This window comes from Spea bombifrons, chromosome 12, assembly GCF_027358695.1.
Source record: "Spea bombifrons isolate aSpeBom1 chromosome 12, aSpeBom1.2.pri, whole genome shotgun sequence".
In the NCBI taxonomy this organism is placed as follows: Eukaryota; Metazoa; Chordata; class Amphibia; order Anura; family Pelobatidae; genus Spea; species Spea bombifrons.
The window spans coordinates 3,893,447-3,907,502 of NC_071098.1; the positions used below are offsets into that span (position 1 = coordinate 3,893,447).

At 40.4% G+C, this 14,056-nt stretch overlaps 1 protein-coding gene across 1 annotated transcript; it reads left to right on the plus strand.

Annotated features, from left to right (window-relative positions):
• The first annotated feature begins 1,597 nt into the window (after window positions 1-1,597).
• On the plus strand, window positions 1,598-9,952 carry SCNN1D (sodium channel epithelial 1 subunit delta). The gene is made up of 12 exons (XM_053452075.1): window positions 1,598-1,908; window positions 2,630-2,891; window positions 3,494-3,684; window positions 5,686-5,789; window positions 6,344-6,507; window positions 6,767-6,865; window positions 7,528-7,645; window positions 7,916-7,994; window positions 8,327-8,384; window positions 8,698-8,753; window positions 9,201-9,276; window positions 9,616-9,952. The coding sequence occupies exons 1-12, from the start codon at window positions 1,598-1,600 to the stop codon at window positions 9,907-9,909; spliced, it is 1,812 nt and encodes a 603-aa protein (XP_053308050.1). The 3' UTR covers window positions 9,910-9,952.
• Window positions 9,953-14,056: the final 4,104 nt, after the last annotated feature.

A 14,056-nucleotide genomic window follows, 5' to 3' on the forward strand; every position in this document is an offset into this window, starting at 1 on the left:
TAATACAGGGCATCCTCCCCATATATTTTTAGCTCTATTTTTTCTCTACACCCCATTAGTTATTCGGATGTATATGTGAAGAATTGAGAAATAGTACATTGATTCCACTCGATCATTATTATAATTTATTGGTATATAAATTATATATTATATATTATAATACATTGGTATATATGAAAAACTACACTATTCAGTAATACTGTATATCTAAAATTAATTTCAAAGAGCAAACTGATTTTAATGGCAATGCTTATGAAGTCCGTTCCTCCATAGACTTGCATTAGTCAGAGTGTCCGGTTGGGTGATTAAGACTGAGGCATTCTATTGTTCCCCACAGGCAGTATGATAAGTCGGGGTGTTTGTTTAGTAGATCGGGGCTCAGATAACAGAGCGAGAATCATACAAACGGCTGATATGCAGCTGCCCGAAAACATTATATTATGGGACAAAAGCTACAACTGTTAAAGAAAAGAGAGCAATATTTTTGAAAATGTGTTTTTAATCAGATAAATGTAATAACAAAAGCGGTTGGAGTTCCCTTTTTTTTTTTAGAGTTACAGAATTACGCCATCTCTCTAAATGTTACTCTAATTAGTTTTATACGGCATCATGCAATTAATCTATACATAGTTATTGCTTTATATAGTTGTTTTACTAACCTGACAATGATATGTGTGACTAATTCATTAGGCGAAAACTGGAAATGAACAGACATAATTATGTAAGTGTGTGTGGAAGTGTGTGTGTGTGTCAGTATGTGTGTGTGTGTGTCAGTATGTGTGTGTGTGTGTGTGTGCAGAAATATGTTAGTGTGTGTCTGCGGAGGTATGTTAATGTGTGGATAATATGTTAGTGAATGTGTGTGGAGGTATGTTAGTGTGAGTGCGGGTGGAGGTATATTAGTGTGTGCGGAGGTATGTTAGTGTGTAAGTATGTGTGCGAGTTTTAATGTGTATGTGAATAATATTGGTGCTGACTTATCGTGCCATTTGTAATAGTTGACCCTAATTACCAAAGTACAATTAAATATAAAATGTAATATTCTGTAGCTAAAGTGACGTAGAGATACATTTACAGGTTAATCGATGGAAATGCATATTATGATTAATTAAAACAGCTAGAAACGCATAAAATGTGCTCTGACACCTAACATCAATGTCCTCCAAATACAAGAATCCAATAATAATTGTTTTATGTGAAGAAACACCAATATTGAACAATCCGAGAGAAAGATACTGAAAATGAAGCTTATGCAGATAAACACCCTGACTCCTAATCATACTGCCTGTGGTAAACAATGGAATGGCTCAGTCTTAATCACTGGGCACTCTAACTAATAAATGTCTATAGAGGAACGGACTTCATTAGCATTGCCATAAAGCATCAGCTCAGTGTGGTATTATTTATTGTTTTAGATAGCGCCATCAAATTCAGTAGCGCTGCACAATGGGTATGAATGGTATATAGGCAACCAGAACAACAAAATCGACAACAAAATCGTCAACAACATCATGAATGAGATAAAAAGTTTGGGATTGTGAAGTCACAAAAATATTGACGCTCTTCTGTGTGTTTTTGTCGTAAGATCCTGGTTATTATGGAGTCCTCAGGAAAAGAGGAGGCTGAAGAAGGTTGGATCGAGTTCTACGACTCGTTTAACGAGATGTTCGAGTTCTTTTGTAACAACACGACCATCCACGGCACGATCAGACTGACCTGCTCCAAGCGGAACAAGATGAAGACCTCGTTTTGGGTTGTCCTCTTCTTCTTCTCCTTTGGAATGATGTACTGGCAGTTTGGATTGATGACCGGTCAGTACTGGTCCTATCCCACCAGTATGACCATTAACTTGGACTCGACCATTAATACATACCCAGCTGTGACAATCTGCAATCTTAACCCTTACAGGTAGGCACCGAGCCAGTCCCGTTATCCCGGGAGATGAAGAACATTCCCACCACCCCCCAAAAAAAAAGAATAATACCTAAAAGTAGCCTAAAAATAGAATCTTTGGGTTCCGGAACAACAAGCAAGGAATGGAGAATTCTGGAATAGATTTAATTGATTCAGAAAAAAATGTATTAACCAAGAAGCTGTCCGCGTTTCACATGATCAGTCCCCTTAATCTTGATTATGAAATCTAATTATAAGTTTAGCGACTACGTTTACGGTCCATTAATCTCTTGAATGCGCGTCTGCGTAAACACAGAAATATAGTATTTGAAGGAAGATCCACGCAGTCTATCCAAATATTATTATAATATTTTTAAATATGGTTCTTTGTTTAAGCTCAAGTGATTCATGTTAATAAAATGTTATTTCATAGATGGACTGTAAGGAAGTTTTACTTTACTGAGAGGGCGGTAGATAAGTGGAACAGCCTCCCAGCAGAGGTGTTAGAGGGTAATACAGTGAGGGTATTAAACATGCATGGGATAGACATACTGCTCCTGAATCTAAGACGAGACCAACGACTGATTAAGGTTTGAGTCTTTACAGCAGGAGAAACGGGCGACAAGACGGGGGCCGAATGGGGGCCGATCTGCCGGCAAAAACATTAGACGTTCTGGAACATAAGTATTTGTAGATGTGGAAGAGGCCGATAAAAGCATCTATCTGTTTTTTTCAGGTTTGATCAGGTTAATAAATACATCAAGCAGTTGGATCGCATGGCAGAAAGGACGCTTTATTCTCTGTACGGGTATAACGCATCCGCGGCAAAAGAGCGCGACCAGGAGACCGTGGACCTTGAAGAGCTTTTGGAAAATATGGAAAACCAAAGCGATGGAAGCTTCCAGTTAAACTCCGGGATCAGACTGGTGAAGCTCCAGGAAAATGGTCAGGACCCAGGGGTCTCGGGACAGAGTAAATCCAGAGTGGGATTTCAGCTGGTAAGTAGACACGGGGTTAATGTTTTTGTACATTATTTAATATTATGGATAATATGGAGCTCGCGATGCCATAGCGATAGTAGACGGAAGACTTTCTGATCATCGGCAGTTCCAAAGCACATGAAGATTCCTAAGAACCCCCAAGGGTTCCGTTCCGTAAAAGTAACATTCTGTCTCTATCAGAGGTTGCAGAATGTTCTAGATGGATTTCTATGGGACTGCTCCCTTCTACTAAGTAGGGATTAGATGGGTGAGACCATGGCTTTGTGTGATATCCGACAGGAGGGAGCGGTGCTGAGAAATCTGTGTCAGAGGAGGAACGATACATCCTAATCTCTTCTCCACGCAGCTCAGCTGATTCAAACCTATTTATCCGCTGCTCTTAAAATAATACCAAATTACTTATCAGTCATGTGATATTTTGGGTGACTTTCCTGCTCAAATACCACACTGAGCTGATGCTTTATGGCAGTGCTATTGAAGTCCCTCCCCCATAGACTTTCATTAGCCAGAGAGTCTGAGTGGGTGATTAAGACTGAGCCATTCTATAGTTAAGAAAGCGTTGTTTTCCAGACTAGTGAGCGTGTAATTCTGTGTTTCAGTGTAATTCCTCTGGTGGAGATTGTTACTACAGATCGTTCTGGTCGGGAGTTGATGCTTTCCACGAGTGGTATAAATTCCATTTTATGAACATTATGTCCAGAATTCCACTTCTGTTACCGATCAAGAAAGAAGAAATTATGAAGAATTTTATCTTAGCGTGTGATCACGGCGGGATGCCCTGCGATGAAAGGTATGATTCACCAATATACCAGCCATCAAATTCATAAGACGCAGCAAACTGTTGACAAATTTTGAGCATTTTTAATAAAAAAAATAAAAAAAAAATAATAAAAATTGAAGACACAATTAGGCGTTTCACAATTAAGCTCTGTAGGATGCACCGGTGTCTATGGAATCAGCCCGTCAGCATCACCGGCTTCTTGCCAACCAACTGTGTGTAACGGCGCTCAGTGTTACATAAAGAATACATGATTGCTCTTGGGAAATTCGGCACTGTTGGCAGGTATTCTATAGGGTACTAAGTAAGGGATGGATATAGCCCTCTGGAACATAAATATATATATAGGATATGTCTATAATCAGGGAATGCCACCCAAGATAAACGGGTCATTGTTCATCAGTGGCACCTACTATGTAAAAAAAAAATTCCAATTTTTTTTATTTTTTTTTTAGTAGACTTTTTTTACATACTAGCACCCATCATACCAACGATTAATAAAAAGGCCAAAAAAAAGAAAAAGCTCTGGTCCTTAAGGGTACTAAAAACCATCAGTCCTGAAGGGGTTAAAGTTTGAAGACAACTGCGAGGAATCAAATATTCATGAGCCGACCTGTGACCCAATTAAACACGAACAAAGAGTCCTTCGGAGCGATTGCAGAATCCATTAGACGAGTCTCTCCGACGGCTTCTGCTTTCGCTATTGTACTTCTAAAAAAGAGAAATCATAGATCGTAAGCTCCTGTGAGCCGGGCTCGTCTTAGATTCAGGAGCCGTATGTCTATCCCATGCATGTTTAAATCCCCTCACTGTATTAGCCTCTACCACCTCTGCTGGGAGACTGTTCTACTTATCCACTACCCTCTCAGTAAAGTGCATTACGTTATCAGCGTATATTTTTATTTTGAGAGTCGATTAAAACCCTTGTGGTTTACAAGCGACGTCACAGCTGGGAAACTCAGATCAGATGCTTCCTTTTGCCGTGAGTTATAGACAGGAACAAATATGTCCCCAACGTTCTGAAAAGATCATCGTTCAAAATACAGCCGGCGTTCTTCATATTCTGGTCCTAACCCCCATGAACAGGTTTGCAGCGTGTAATGGGTTTATGAGGCATGATTTGGGCTTCGGCATGCTTTTATGACATGTTACAATGACACAAGGAGAAGTCCATGTAAAACATATGCAAATCCAGAGCAGAAATAGCAAGGGCTCATAAATCTCAATCTCAATGACTCACATTAAATATAAAATATAGATCAGGAAACTGTATCCGCGGCAGGAGATACCGGCCGTATTACCGAGCCAAATACTCATCATGTGTAATAGCCAATTACTAACCCACGGCTAAAAATAAAGCCAGATACGTCTGCATCGTTGATGAGGTTGATACGGAGCAATCCGCTGGCAGCAGGTAATAGAGTATCTTGTAAAAGCAAAGCGATCTACTGATCTGCTCTATGGTTTTATCCAATATCTACTATCTTACTTCTATATAATATATACATAGATATAAGATATTCCGTCCAGTTAAGTTCAATATCTCGCTTAGTTGGGGTCTTGGCCGTTGAGTTGCGTGACATCGACCGAGTTATCTGAACTGCCTGAAAAAGAGAAACTCGTCTATTCACTAAGGTCAACTCAATTGCTGGTGATCGTTATAGAGAGTTGCCAAAAAAAGCCTTGTCTGTTACTTAGAAACATAGACTCTGCCGGCAGATCGGCCCCATCTGGCCCCCGTATAGTCGCCCGTTTCTCCTGCTGTAACGACTCAAACCTTAATCAGTTGTTGGTCTCGTCTTAGATTCAGGAGCCGTATGTCTACCCCATGTTCATGTGAATTTGACTTGAGTTGTTGGCTTCCACTCAACTGAGCCTCAGCCCAATCACTCACTCAGTATAACATATAAATGTGTACGACCCGCTTTGTATGTAGAGATGGGACAGCGCTGAGACGCACACACGTGATTAATTTGTTACAAACCCTAATTACCATTACATTCTTCCCTGCAGAAACCACACTCACTTCCATCACCCGATCTACGGAAACTGTTTCACCATCAGTAACCTGGGAGCGGGTAACGTTTCGAGAGAATCCCAGGCCGGCAAGCAGTCCGGTAAGATGAGATTTCACAAATTCAGGGTTTCCTCGGCTTCTGTAATCAGGAGACGAGGAAGTGACTCCGGGCTTAAAGAACCACCGGAGGTCAAAAATGGGACTCGTTTTGAGGAAGCTTATGAGGTTTTTAGGCGCCACAAGAATTATGATTAAAAGTGATGTTCTTATGGAAATTTGGACTCTTTGCCTCATTCTTGGTGGGCTCAACAGGTCGGTAACGGGGAAGATACAGCGTACAGCTGATGGCCTCTCGTTGACTATTCACCCAACCATGAAGGTCCCTCTAAAAGCAATAATCAATAGAAGGGGTTTTATTAAGATCCACTTTAATCACTAGTATTTAGACATGACATGGCTGAAAAAAAAGTAAAAATATATTTAACAAAAATAATTAAACAATATTTTTAAAGTTATTTGGCTGATTTGAAAACCAATATCCATGAGAACCTTATAAGAAGTAACATCTCACTTTATTTATTCAACCTTTAATACTGGCAAAAAATGGCTGGGTTGCGTTATTTTGTTTTTCATTTTAAAATTCTTTATTTCCAGGGCTAACCTTGACCGTGAAAACCGATCAGAATGATAACATGCCTCTCCTGTCGACCTCGGCGGGAGCCAGAATTATGATACATAACCCTCATCAGCCTCCGCTGGTGGAACACGAAGGGTTTGATATCTGGCCAGGAAAAGAGACCTCCATTAATATTAAACAGGTATGTCTGAATATCATTCTCAAGGGGGCAAGTATCTATTATCTCGGACACGCTTGTTGCTCCGTTGCCGAGCCTCCTTGGTATTTGGGACTCGGTCACCATTCATCTATGGACTCGACCCTATGATGTCATTTTTGACTCAGTCTGGATAGAGCTATGTGGAAGCCCCATGTTGTTTTTTGCATTTCGTGGTCCATGTAACCCATTTACATTTTTGGGCCGCTTTATACATTTTATCAAAGCCTTTATTTTTTCACAGGATCAGGTGAATCGGTTGGATGGTGTGTATAGCGATTGTACAACTGATGGAAGTACCGTGGGCTTCAATCTCCTCTACAACACTTCTTACACGCTGCAGGTGAGGCCACCTAGGACAAAACACGAGGCAATCTAGGGACTTGGATAACAAATGTCAGAATAAAATAATTTATTTACACAATTTAATGCATAAAGCCGTTTCCTGCTGTTTCTATACACATTATCGGGGCTTTTAGGGCTGTAGAACCCTGCGATACTCTCATACCCAGCAAACATTCTGACCTCTTGGAAAAGAGGGGCATCAGGGGAGGAAAGAGGGGCATCAGGGGAGGAAAGAGGGGCATCAGGGGAGGAAAGAGGGAATCAGGGATCTGGGTCTCAAAGAGGTACTAGACCAGGGACATCTAAGAGGTTATAGGTTTTAGATATAATCCAAAGCCAGTTAGATAATAATAATTGATGAGGTCTTGATGGATTAAAACCTGAAGATCTGTGTTCTGTGTGCACAAAAAAACATTGATCCAGTAATGGCTTTGTTTGCCAAGTTCCGGCAGAAAGTCGCAGGGTATGGAAAGCTTAGCTTTATCGATTCAGTGTTCGGATGGAACTGAGATCAGCTGGGCAGAACTTCAATGGTTCTCGGGCTGGGAGAGAGTGACTAAGCCACATCAAAGAGGTTTAGTGACAATTGCGACCAGCAGACGTAAGATTTTATTAAATTCCCATCTTTTATAAATACCCCATATGTGTCTTCTGTTCCAGTCCTGCTTACATTCCTGCTTTCAATACAAAATGATTGACTTATGCGGATGCGGCTATTATTTGTATCCCCTTCCTCCCGGCGCAGAATACTGCAACTATAACAAGTACCCAGGCTGGGGTAAGAAACATAAAAAAAATACTTTCCATAAAATCTATCATCTCTTCAAAACATGAACATTCTAATTCTTTGCATGGATCTAACAAAAAAATCATATTATTGATTTTAGATTGATTATGTCAGCAAACAATCAAATACTTTCATAACTAATCAATAGAAAGGACCCCCAAAAAATGCGTGAGAAGAATGTATTAAAAATGACTTATTCTGGAATAGAACGTAATAATCGCCCGAAACCTTTTATAACTACGTGTGCTTTTTATGTTCCAGGGCACTGCTTCTACAGACTGTATGATAAGTTCGTAGATCACAGGCTCAGCTGTTTCTCCAAGTGCCCAAAGCCATGCAGGTAAGTGCAGAGTATCTGATCATTATAGGATCATTTACTAATAATCACAATATTCTCATATAATAATGTAACGTTTCCATGCACAGCCCTAAAAAGGAAGCTGGTGCTTTTCCTACACGTGTTTACCCGGCATAGGGATAAATTTCTGATTTGGTCTGATTCTGCAGCCCTGATCTGCAGAATCTTTTACGCCAAATCATTTGTAATACAATCATTCCAGGTGTTAATGGGTTAAATAACATGAGTATTGAGTGCCATACAGAATAGGTGATACTAATAGTAACCTGAGTTATTATGTCATCATAATCCGTAATAACTTTCTACCCCGACAGAGAGACGATATACCAGCTGACAGCAGGGACTGCGAAGTGGCCGGCATCCAATTCCAGAGTAGGTGCAAATTTTATTTAAAATATTACAAATACACATGATAAAAAATTATTAATTAATTGTTCATTTTTTTTTAACGATTTTATAATATTTTTCTCTTTTCTAGCATTAGGGGAACCAATACCATGGAATTTTATTCAATGAGAAATGAAAAGTATATCCTCAGAATATAGAATATCTAGACGTTCCAAACTTGTAGTTATTTTTGTTTTTTTTTCCCTTAATTGGAGATTCTGTATAAAAAGTTTGAATGGTGACCTTATCGTCAACAACCGGGTTATAAAACCATTTTATTTATTCTTTTTTATCACAGAACTGGGTCATCCCGTTATTATCGTGGCAAAATGGATATAACAGCACCAGCAGCCGGTGAGCCGTCATCCGGTAGCCTGAATAGTGCCAATTATCCTTTTTTTCACACCGTTTCCTTCAGCGCAAACATCTTTTGTAGCTGGTTTGTGAAATTAACTCCTAACACAATCTTTTGGTGTGAATGGTATTCGCTATAATACATACTAAATACTAAATTATCACGTAAATATTTTACAAGAAAAGTCTACAAAAAGTGAGAAAACAATAATAAAAGAGATTAAATTAAGCTGGTTTCGTCTATTTGTGAAATATTCCTTTTTTTTACTTTACTGAGAGGGTGGTAGAAAAATGGCACAGCCTCCCAGCAGATGTGGTAGAGGTTATTAGTGAGTGGCAGGGCCAGTTGGGTGGTCCATGGTCGGAGGGGAAGTGGGCAGGGAGTCATTTTAAAGAAATATATTCTATTTTTATGAAAATGTTCTATTTTATCGCTTTTATTTGCAGAAGTGATGTCTCAAAAATTAACCTGTATTTCCAAGGTCCAATTCATCGATCTTTTGACGAAGTCCCAGCTATGCCTGTAAGTTTCATCGGACCGGAGTGACATAAACAGAAAAGAAACTAAAAAGGGGTTTTTAACGTCTTACTTCCACCCAAAAAAATGTCTGCTAATATAGAATATTAAAATATAAGCATAAAATTACGAGCTTCGCGTCGCCACAGTGATCGGCTCATGACCAGATTTAAAGATGATTTCATTTATGCTATGGATCAGCACAGCCTCCATAGACTGCTTTAGACTCCGTAGACAAAAAAGCGCCAGGGTATGACATCATACGTAAACCCCTGGATGCATTGAATCATGAGACTATAACAGGAATTTAGGGATTTGTGTAAACTTTCTTTGTTTTCGTCTTAGGTGACTTTGCTGCTGGCCAACATGGGAAGCCAATGGAGTCTGTGGTTTGGTTCTTCCGTACTTTCCGTAGCCGAGATGGCCGAGTTGGTTTTCGATGCCGCGGTCATGTTGACCATCGTCGCCTACCGCTGGCAGAGCAAGAAGAAACTAAGCAAAGCTGCCATTCCACCGACAAATTCCCGTGACGAAAACACCGCCATCGACCTGGAAAAAACAGAATTCCCCAGAAAACCCTTAGAATGCATCAGAGACAAAGACCCGGCGGCGGAAAAGAGCGACCCCCCAAAAAACTGATCACCAAATTCTAATCCGCGATCGAAGTCTCAAACCCGGCAACGGGAATCTAACATTATTTTTTCTTTGTTCCTCTTATTGGTTATTTTTTTTTTAACTCTTTTTGTTTCAACTGAAATCCGAGTTGTTGTCCTACTGAAAGAGTTCCTCCTCCTTCTCTTGGGTTTTTCTATTTAGAATGTAAAGAACAATCATGCAAAAAAATGTATTTTGACGTTGAGAAGTTCCAGCCGTTTTGGGTTAATGTTATATATTTGTATTCAGATGTAAAGTTATTTTTCTATATAAAAATGATTGCTGAAGGACTTCTCCGGCGTAAAGTTATTGTGTACAAGATCGGACTGATACAATGTTCCCCGTCTTGTTAAGAAATCCGGTTAGTGACCAACCCCACCTAATCTAAAGATCTCACGTTGAAGGAACTTCTCCTGGCCATTAGCTTTTTACTGTCGCTTATAAAGTCGCCCGAATCCCGGAGACTCGTCCAGTGAACTCTTTCCCACCACCAACCAGAACTAACCGGAGAGCGGACATCTCAACAAAAACAGCAACATTCCAAGTCCTATTTTCGTACCGAGTTAAAAGTTAACTAGTGCTTTGTTTTGAGCTTCCAGAACGCCTAAGAAAGTTTTCACAATCTTTCAGTGAGTTTTGTTTTTGAAACTTTAAGATACCATCTCAGTCTTCATCATTAACCCTTTCTCCACTTAGATGATTGATCAAAGGGTGTTGTGAATTTGTTAGCCATACTTCAGATACCCTTTATGACCCCGAGGTCCATTTTCGTCCCCGGAGCCAGATTTCTCATTGAGATGCTTTGGTACCTGTTTAGCGCTCCTGCTTTCCTGAGTCTCCTGGTCCGTTTCTTCTTTCTATGGGCTGGAGAGCCATGGTCGGCCACGAGCGCTCCCTGCATGCATAACCACCACATGAAGTCCTAGTCTGGGGTCTTTTAGACAATCTTTCATCATAGTGAACAAAAAAGACCACCATACATTGTCCCCTAACGTAGGGATCTCTGTGCAGAAAAACCTGACAGATATAAATAAGCCTCAGGGTTTGGACAGATCCCCCTGGGTCTCTACTCTTCTCCTCAGTGTTCATTGACACAATTTTGTTCTTATAGTATGTGCATAGAGGGACATTAAGGAGTTAAAACTAAGCATTTTCTAAACTATCACAAAACGCCCCAAAGTATCGCCTTCACTCTACCTCTGTATCTTTATCACTCGTATAAAGACAGATGCGTAACACGACTCTTATAAATGTCTACACTGCTCTTGGCCTAATCTCTGTACATGACCACTGTTACGCTCCCAGCGAGCTTCAGCGGCTATTCTTTATTTATAGTTTTTCTTAACCTCTTGTAAAATGTGATAGCGGAAGCCATGGCTGCTTTACAATGTGAACTGCATGGAGAAACGACAACTTTTTCTTAGCCTTTGAACTTCATACACCACCGATATTTAACAAGATGCAAACATTAACTTAAAAACAAAACTCCCCCCGCCTATCCATCTTTCTTCGTGCCTTTATTCCTTCAAAAATATTTACTTTTACCTATTGTGTAATACACCCTAAATCCCTCTAGACTATAAGCTCCTTTGAGCCGGGCCCTCCTCACCTGTTGTCTCTGTAAGTCAAATTGTTAGGTTACATACTACTTGTTTTGTTCTGTCCACCCATTGTACAGCGCTACGGAATTTGATGGCGCTATATAAAACAATAAGCAATAATAATAATAAAATGAGAGCATTAAGTTAAGGAATACAAATTAATAAAAGAATGTCCACAAGATGGGGCCATCTAGGTGACTTTTAAGAAACATAAAATCTGCCTGTCTGGTTTGCCTGTTTCTCCTGCGTTAAAAACTAGAGATAGCAAAGTCTGGAAAAACATGGAAGAATTGGGGGAAAAAATGTTGTTTTTTCGCATTTTTTCCAAAACCCAAAAGAGAGCGCAGTGAACAGAAGTGCTGGGTCAGGAGACTCAGAACGAAGCTGCGCAAAATGCCGTTCGGAAGAAGCCCGTGAGCTGAGAGAGGTTTCCCAAGAATGTGCTTGAGTATCCCTTTTGTTTTTTTATCAAATGTTTTATGTATGTTATATGTTTTACAACCTGTAACAGTAACCTAATGCAATATCAATATACATTTTTCTATACGCTTGTATTTGTGCTTTATTCGTCACGCATTCCCTAAAAGAATAACGCTGTAAGAAGGTCGAAATTTCTTACACAATGATGAATAGTATGTTTATGACATGGCATTTAAACTTTATTATATGAAGACCTTTATGAAAGACTTATGAGACTTTCTGTAAAGACCAGCAAATTCTGGAATATAATTTAAATACCGTATTATTTGTTAAATTATAAGACGACCCCCAAAATCTGAATATTAATTTAGAAAAAAAAGAAAAAGCCTGAATATAAGACGAATATAAGACAATTTTCTGTTGACTTTTAGGAATGAGGATACGTTCAGCCACAAAGATAACGCCGTTGTTATTTGACAACTTGTTTCTCACAGGCCAGAATGCCTGTAGTTCTGGTGGTTGTTTCTTGTGTATCCCTGGTCAGCCATTGCGCATGACTCAACATCGTTTTTCTAGTTGTTTGTCTTGTATTTTTTCCAGCCTCAGATCTGATACTGGTGCATTTACACATTTAATGTGAAACAAAGTCGTCCCATATTTTTGGTTACAGTTTAAGACCATAACTGGATTAGGTGTCCCTTCAGTCAAAAAGGATTATTGGGAGAACCCTCTCCAGTTGGAACCACAGCACGTACACGTGAGACGTCCATGGTGCTGTCAGCATTATTTGGTTCGGTGTTGCAGGGAGCATGTGGGTCGAGCTTGCCTTTGAGGGCAGGTGTGCTGGGAGTTTCATTTGAATTATGCGTAGTAGAACTTGAAAAGTCAGGGCGTAGATGACATCTGTTTGATTCTCCATAAAATACGACCTTGGGGATTCAGATACTCATAAGATACGTGGAGGGTCCCATGTCTTTCCATTGATCCTGTGTCTCACAACTTGTCCTAAGATAAGTGATGTGAGAGGTTTGGCTGTTTTGTCGTAATATTGCTTATGTTTAGAAATGTTTTGTCTCGTTGAGCTGCTACGCGCTCATATGTAAAACACTACGGCAGAAGTTTCTTTGGAGAAATGGGCACTGTGGTTCTCAGTGCTCTGCCCATAAGTAGCTGTGCAGGAGAACACAAAACCTTCAAGTCGTGGGGCATAATAGACCCAAGACCCAAATGCTCATCTTGCCCAGGTGAGTGTGCTTTCATTAGAATGGAGTTGGCTATGCCTACATATTTTTCAGCCAGGCCATTAGTCTCTTGGAGATATGGACTAACGGGTTTATGCTTGATGCAACATTTCCACGGGAAGGATTGAAACTCAGTGCTTGAATATTGTGGACCATTGTCTGAGAGGGGTTCTTCACATGCCTGGCGAGTATTGATTTGAAGGCGAGTATGATAGTGGATGATTTCAGATCGTTTAGTTGTACTATTTCAATGTATTTCCTTTAATAGTCAAGAATGATCAGGTAGTTGTTCTCGTTCATTATGGAAAATATCCGTGGCTAGTCTTTGCCATGCTCAAGAAGGGATACTCCAAGGGACGAGTGGTTCTTTTGTGTCCTGTCTTTAAAATTCACTGCCGGTATCATAAACTTTCACGAACCTCTCAATGTCAGAGTCTATGTTAGGCCAGGGCTCGACAAATCCCAGACGCCAGGTCGCCATGGCGAAAGAGAATTTTGTCCTGGCGCCTAGGTGTTTGTCAGCCTGTTATAGGCACAAAAAATTGCCACGTGGGGGTTCTGCTGCTGCTGTCTGCCCAGGAGTCTGGGCAGACAGCACAGCCACTCAGAGCCCGCCCTCGAGCCTGAAATCACTCCCACGGAGTGATCCTGTAGGCTGAAAACGCGATTGCAGGAAAACCAGCAATCGCGTTTTCAGCTGCCACAGGCAGCTTCAGGGAAGGTGGTTGAATGTTGATTGGGTCCCCACACAAGTGTGGGGACCTGACACAACATCTCCCTGCTGCCTGATCGCTCCATGAGAGTGAAAGTGCAGCGTTAACCCCTTCAGTGCTGCGATCGCTGCATTTAGGGGTTAATTCCCATTTTGTA

Bases quoted from the DNA above. Each gene is read 5' to 3' on its own strand.
- SCNN1D (XM_053452075.1), top strand. From the start codon at position 1,598: ATGGAGTCCTCAGGAAAAGAGGAGGCTGAAGAAGGTTGGATCGAGTTC. The intron at 3,685-5,685 runs GTATGATTCACC...TCTTCCCTGCAG, and splicing joins GGGATGCCCTGCGATGAAAG to AAACCACACTCACTTCCATC. The intron at 7,646-7,915 runs GTAAGAAACATA...TTTATGTTCCAG, and splicing joins TAACAAGTACCCAGGCTGGG to GGCACTGCTTCTACAGACTG.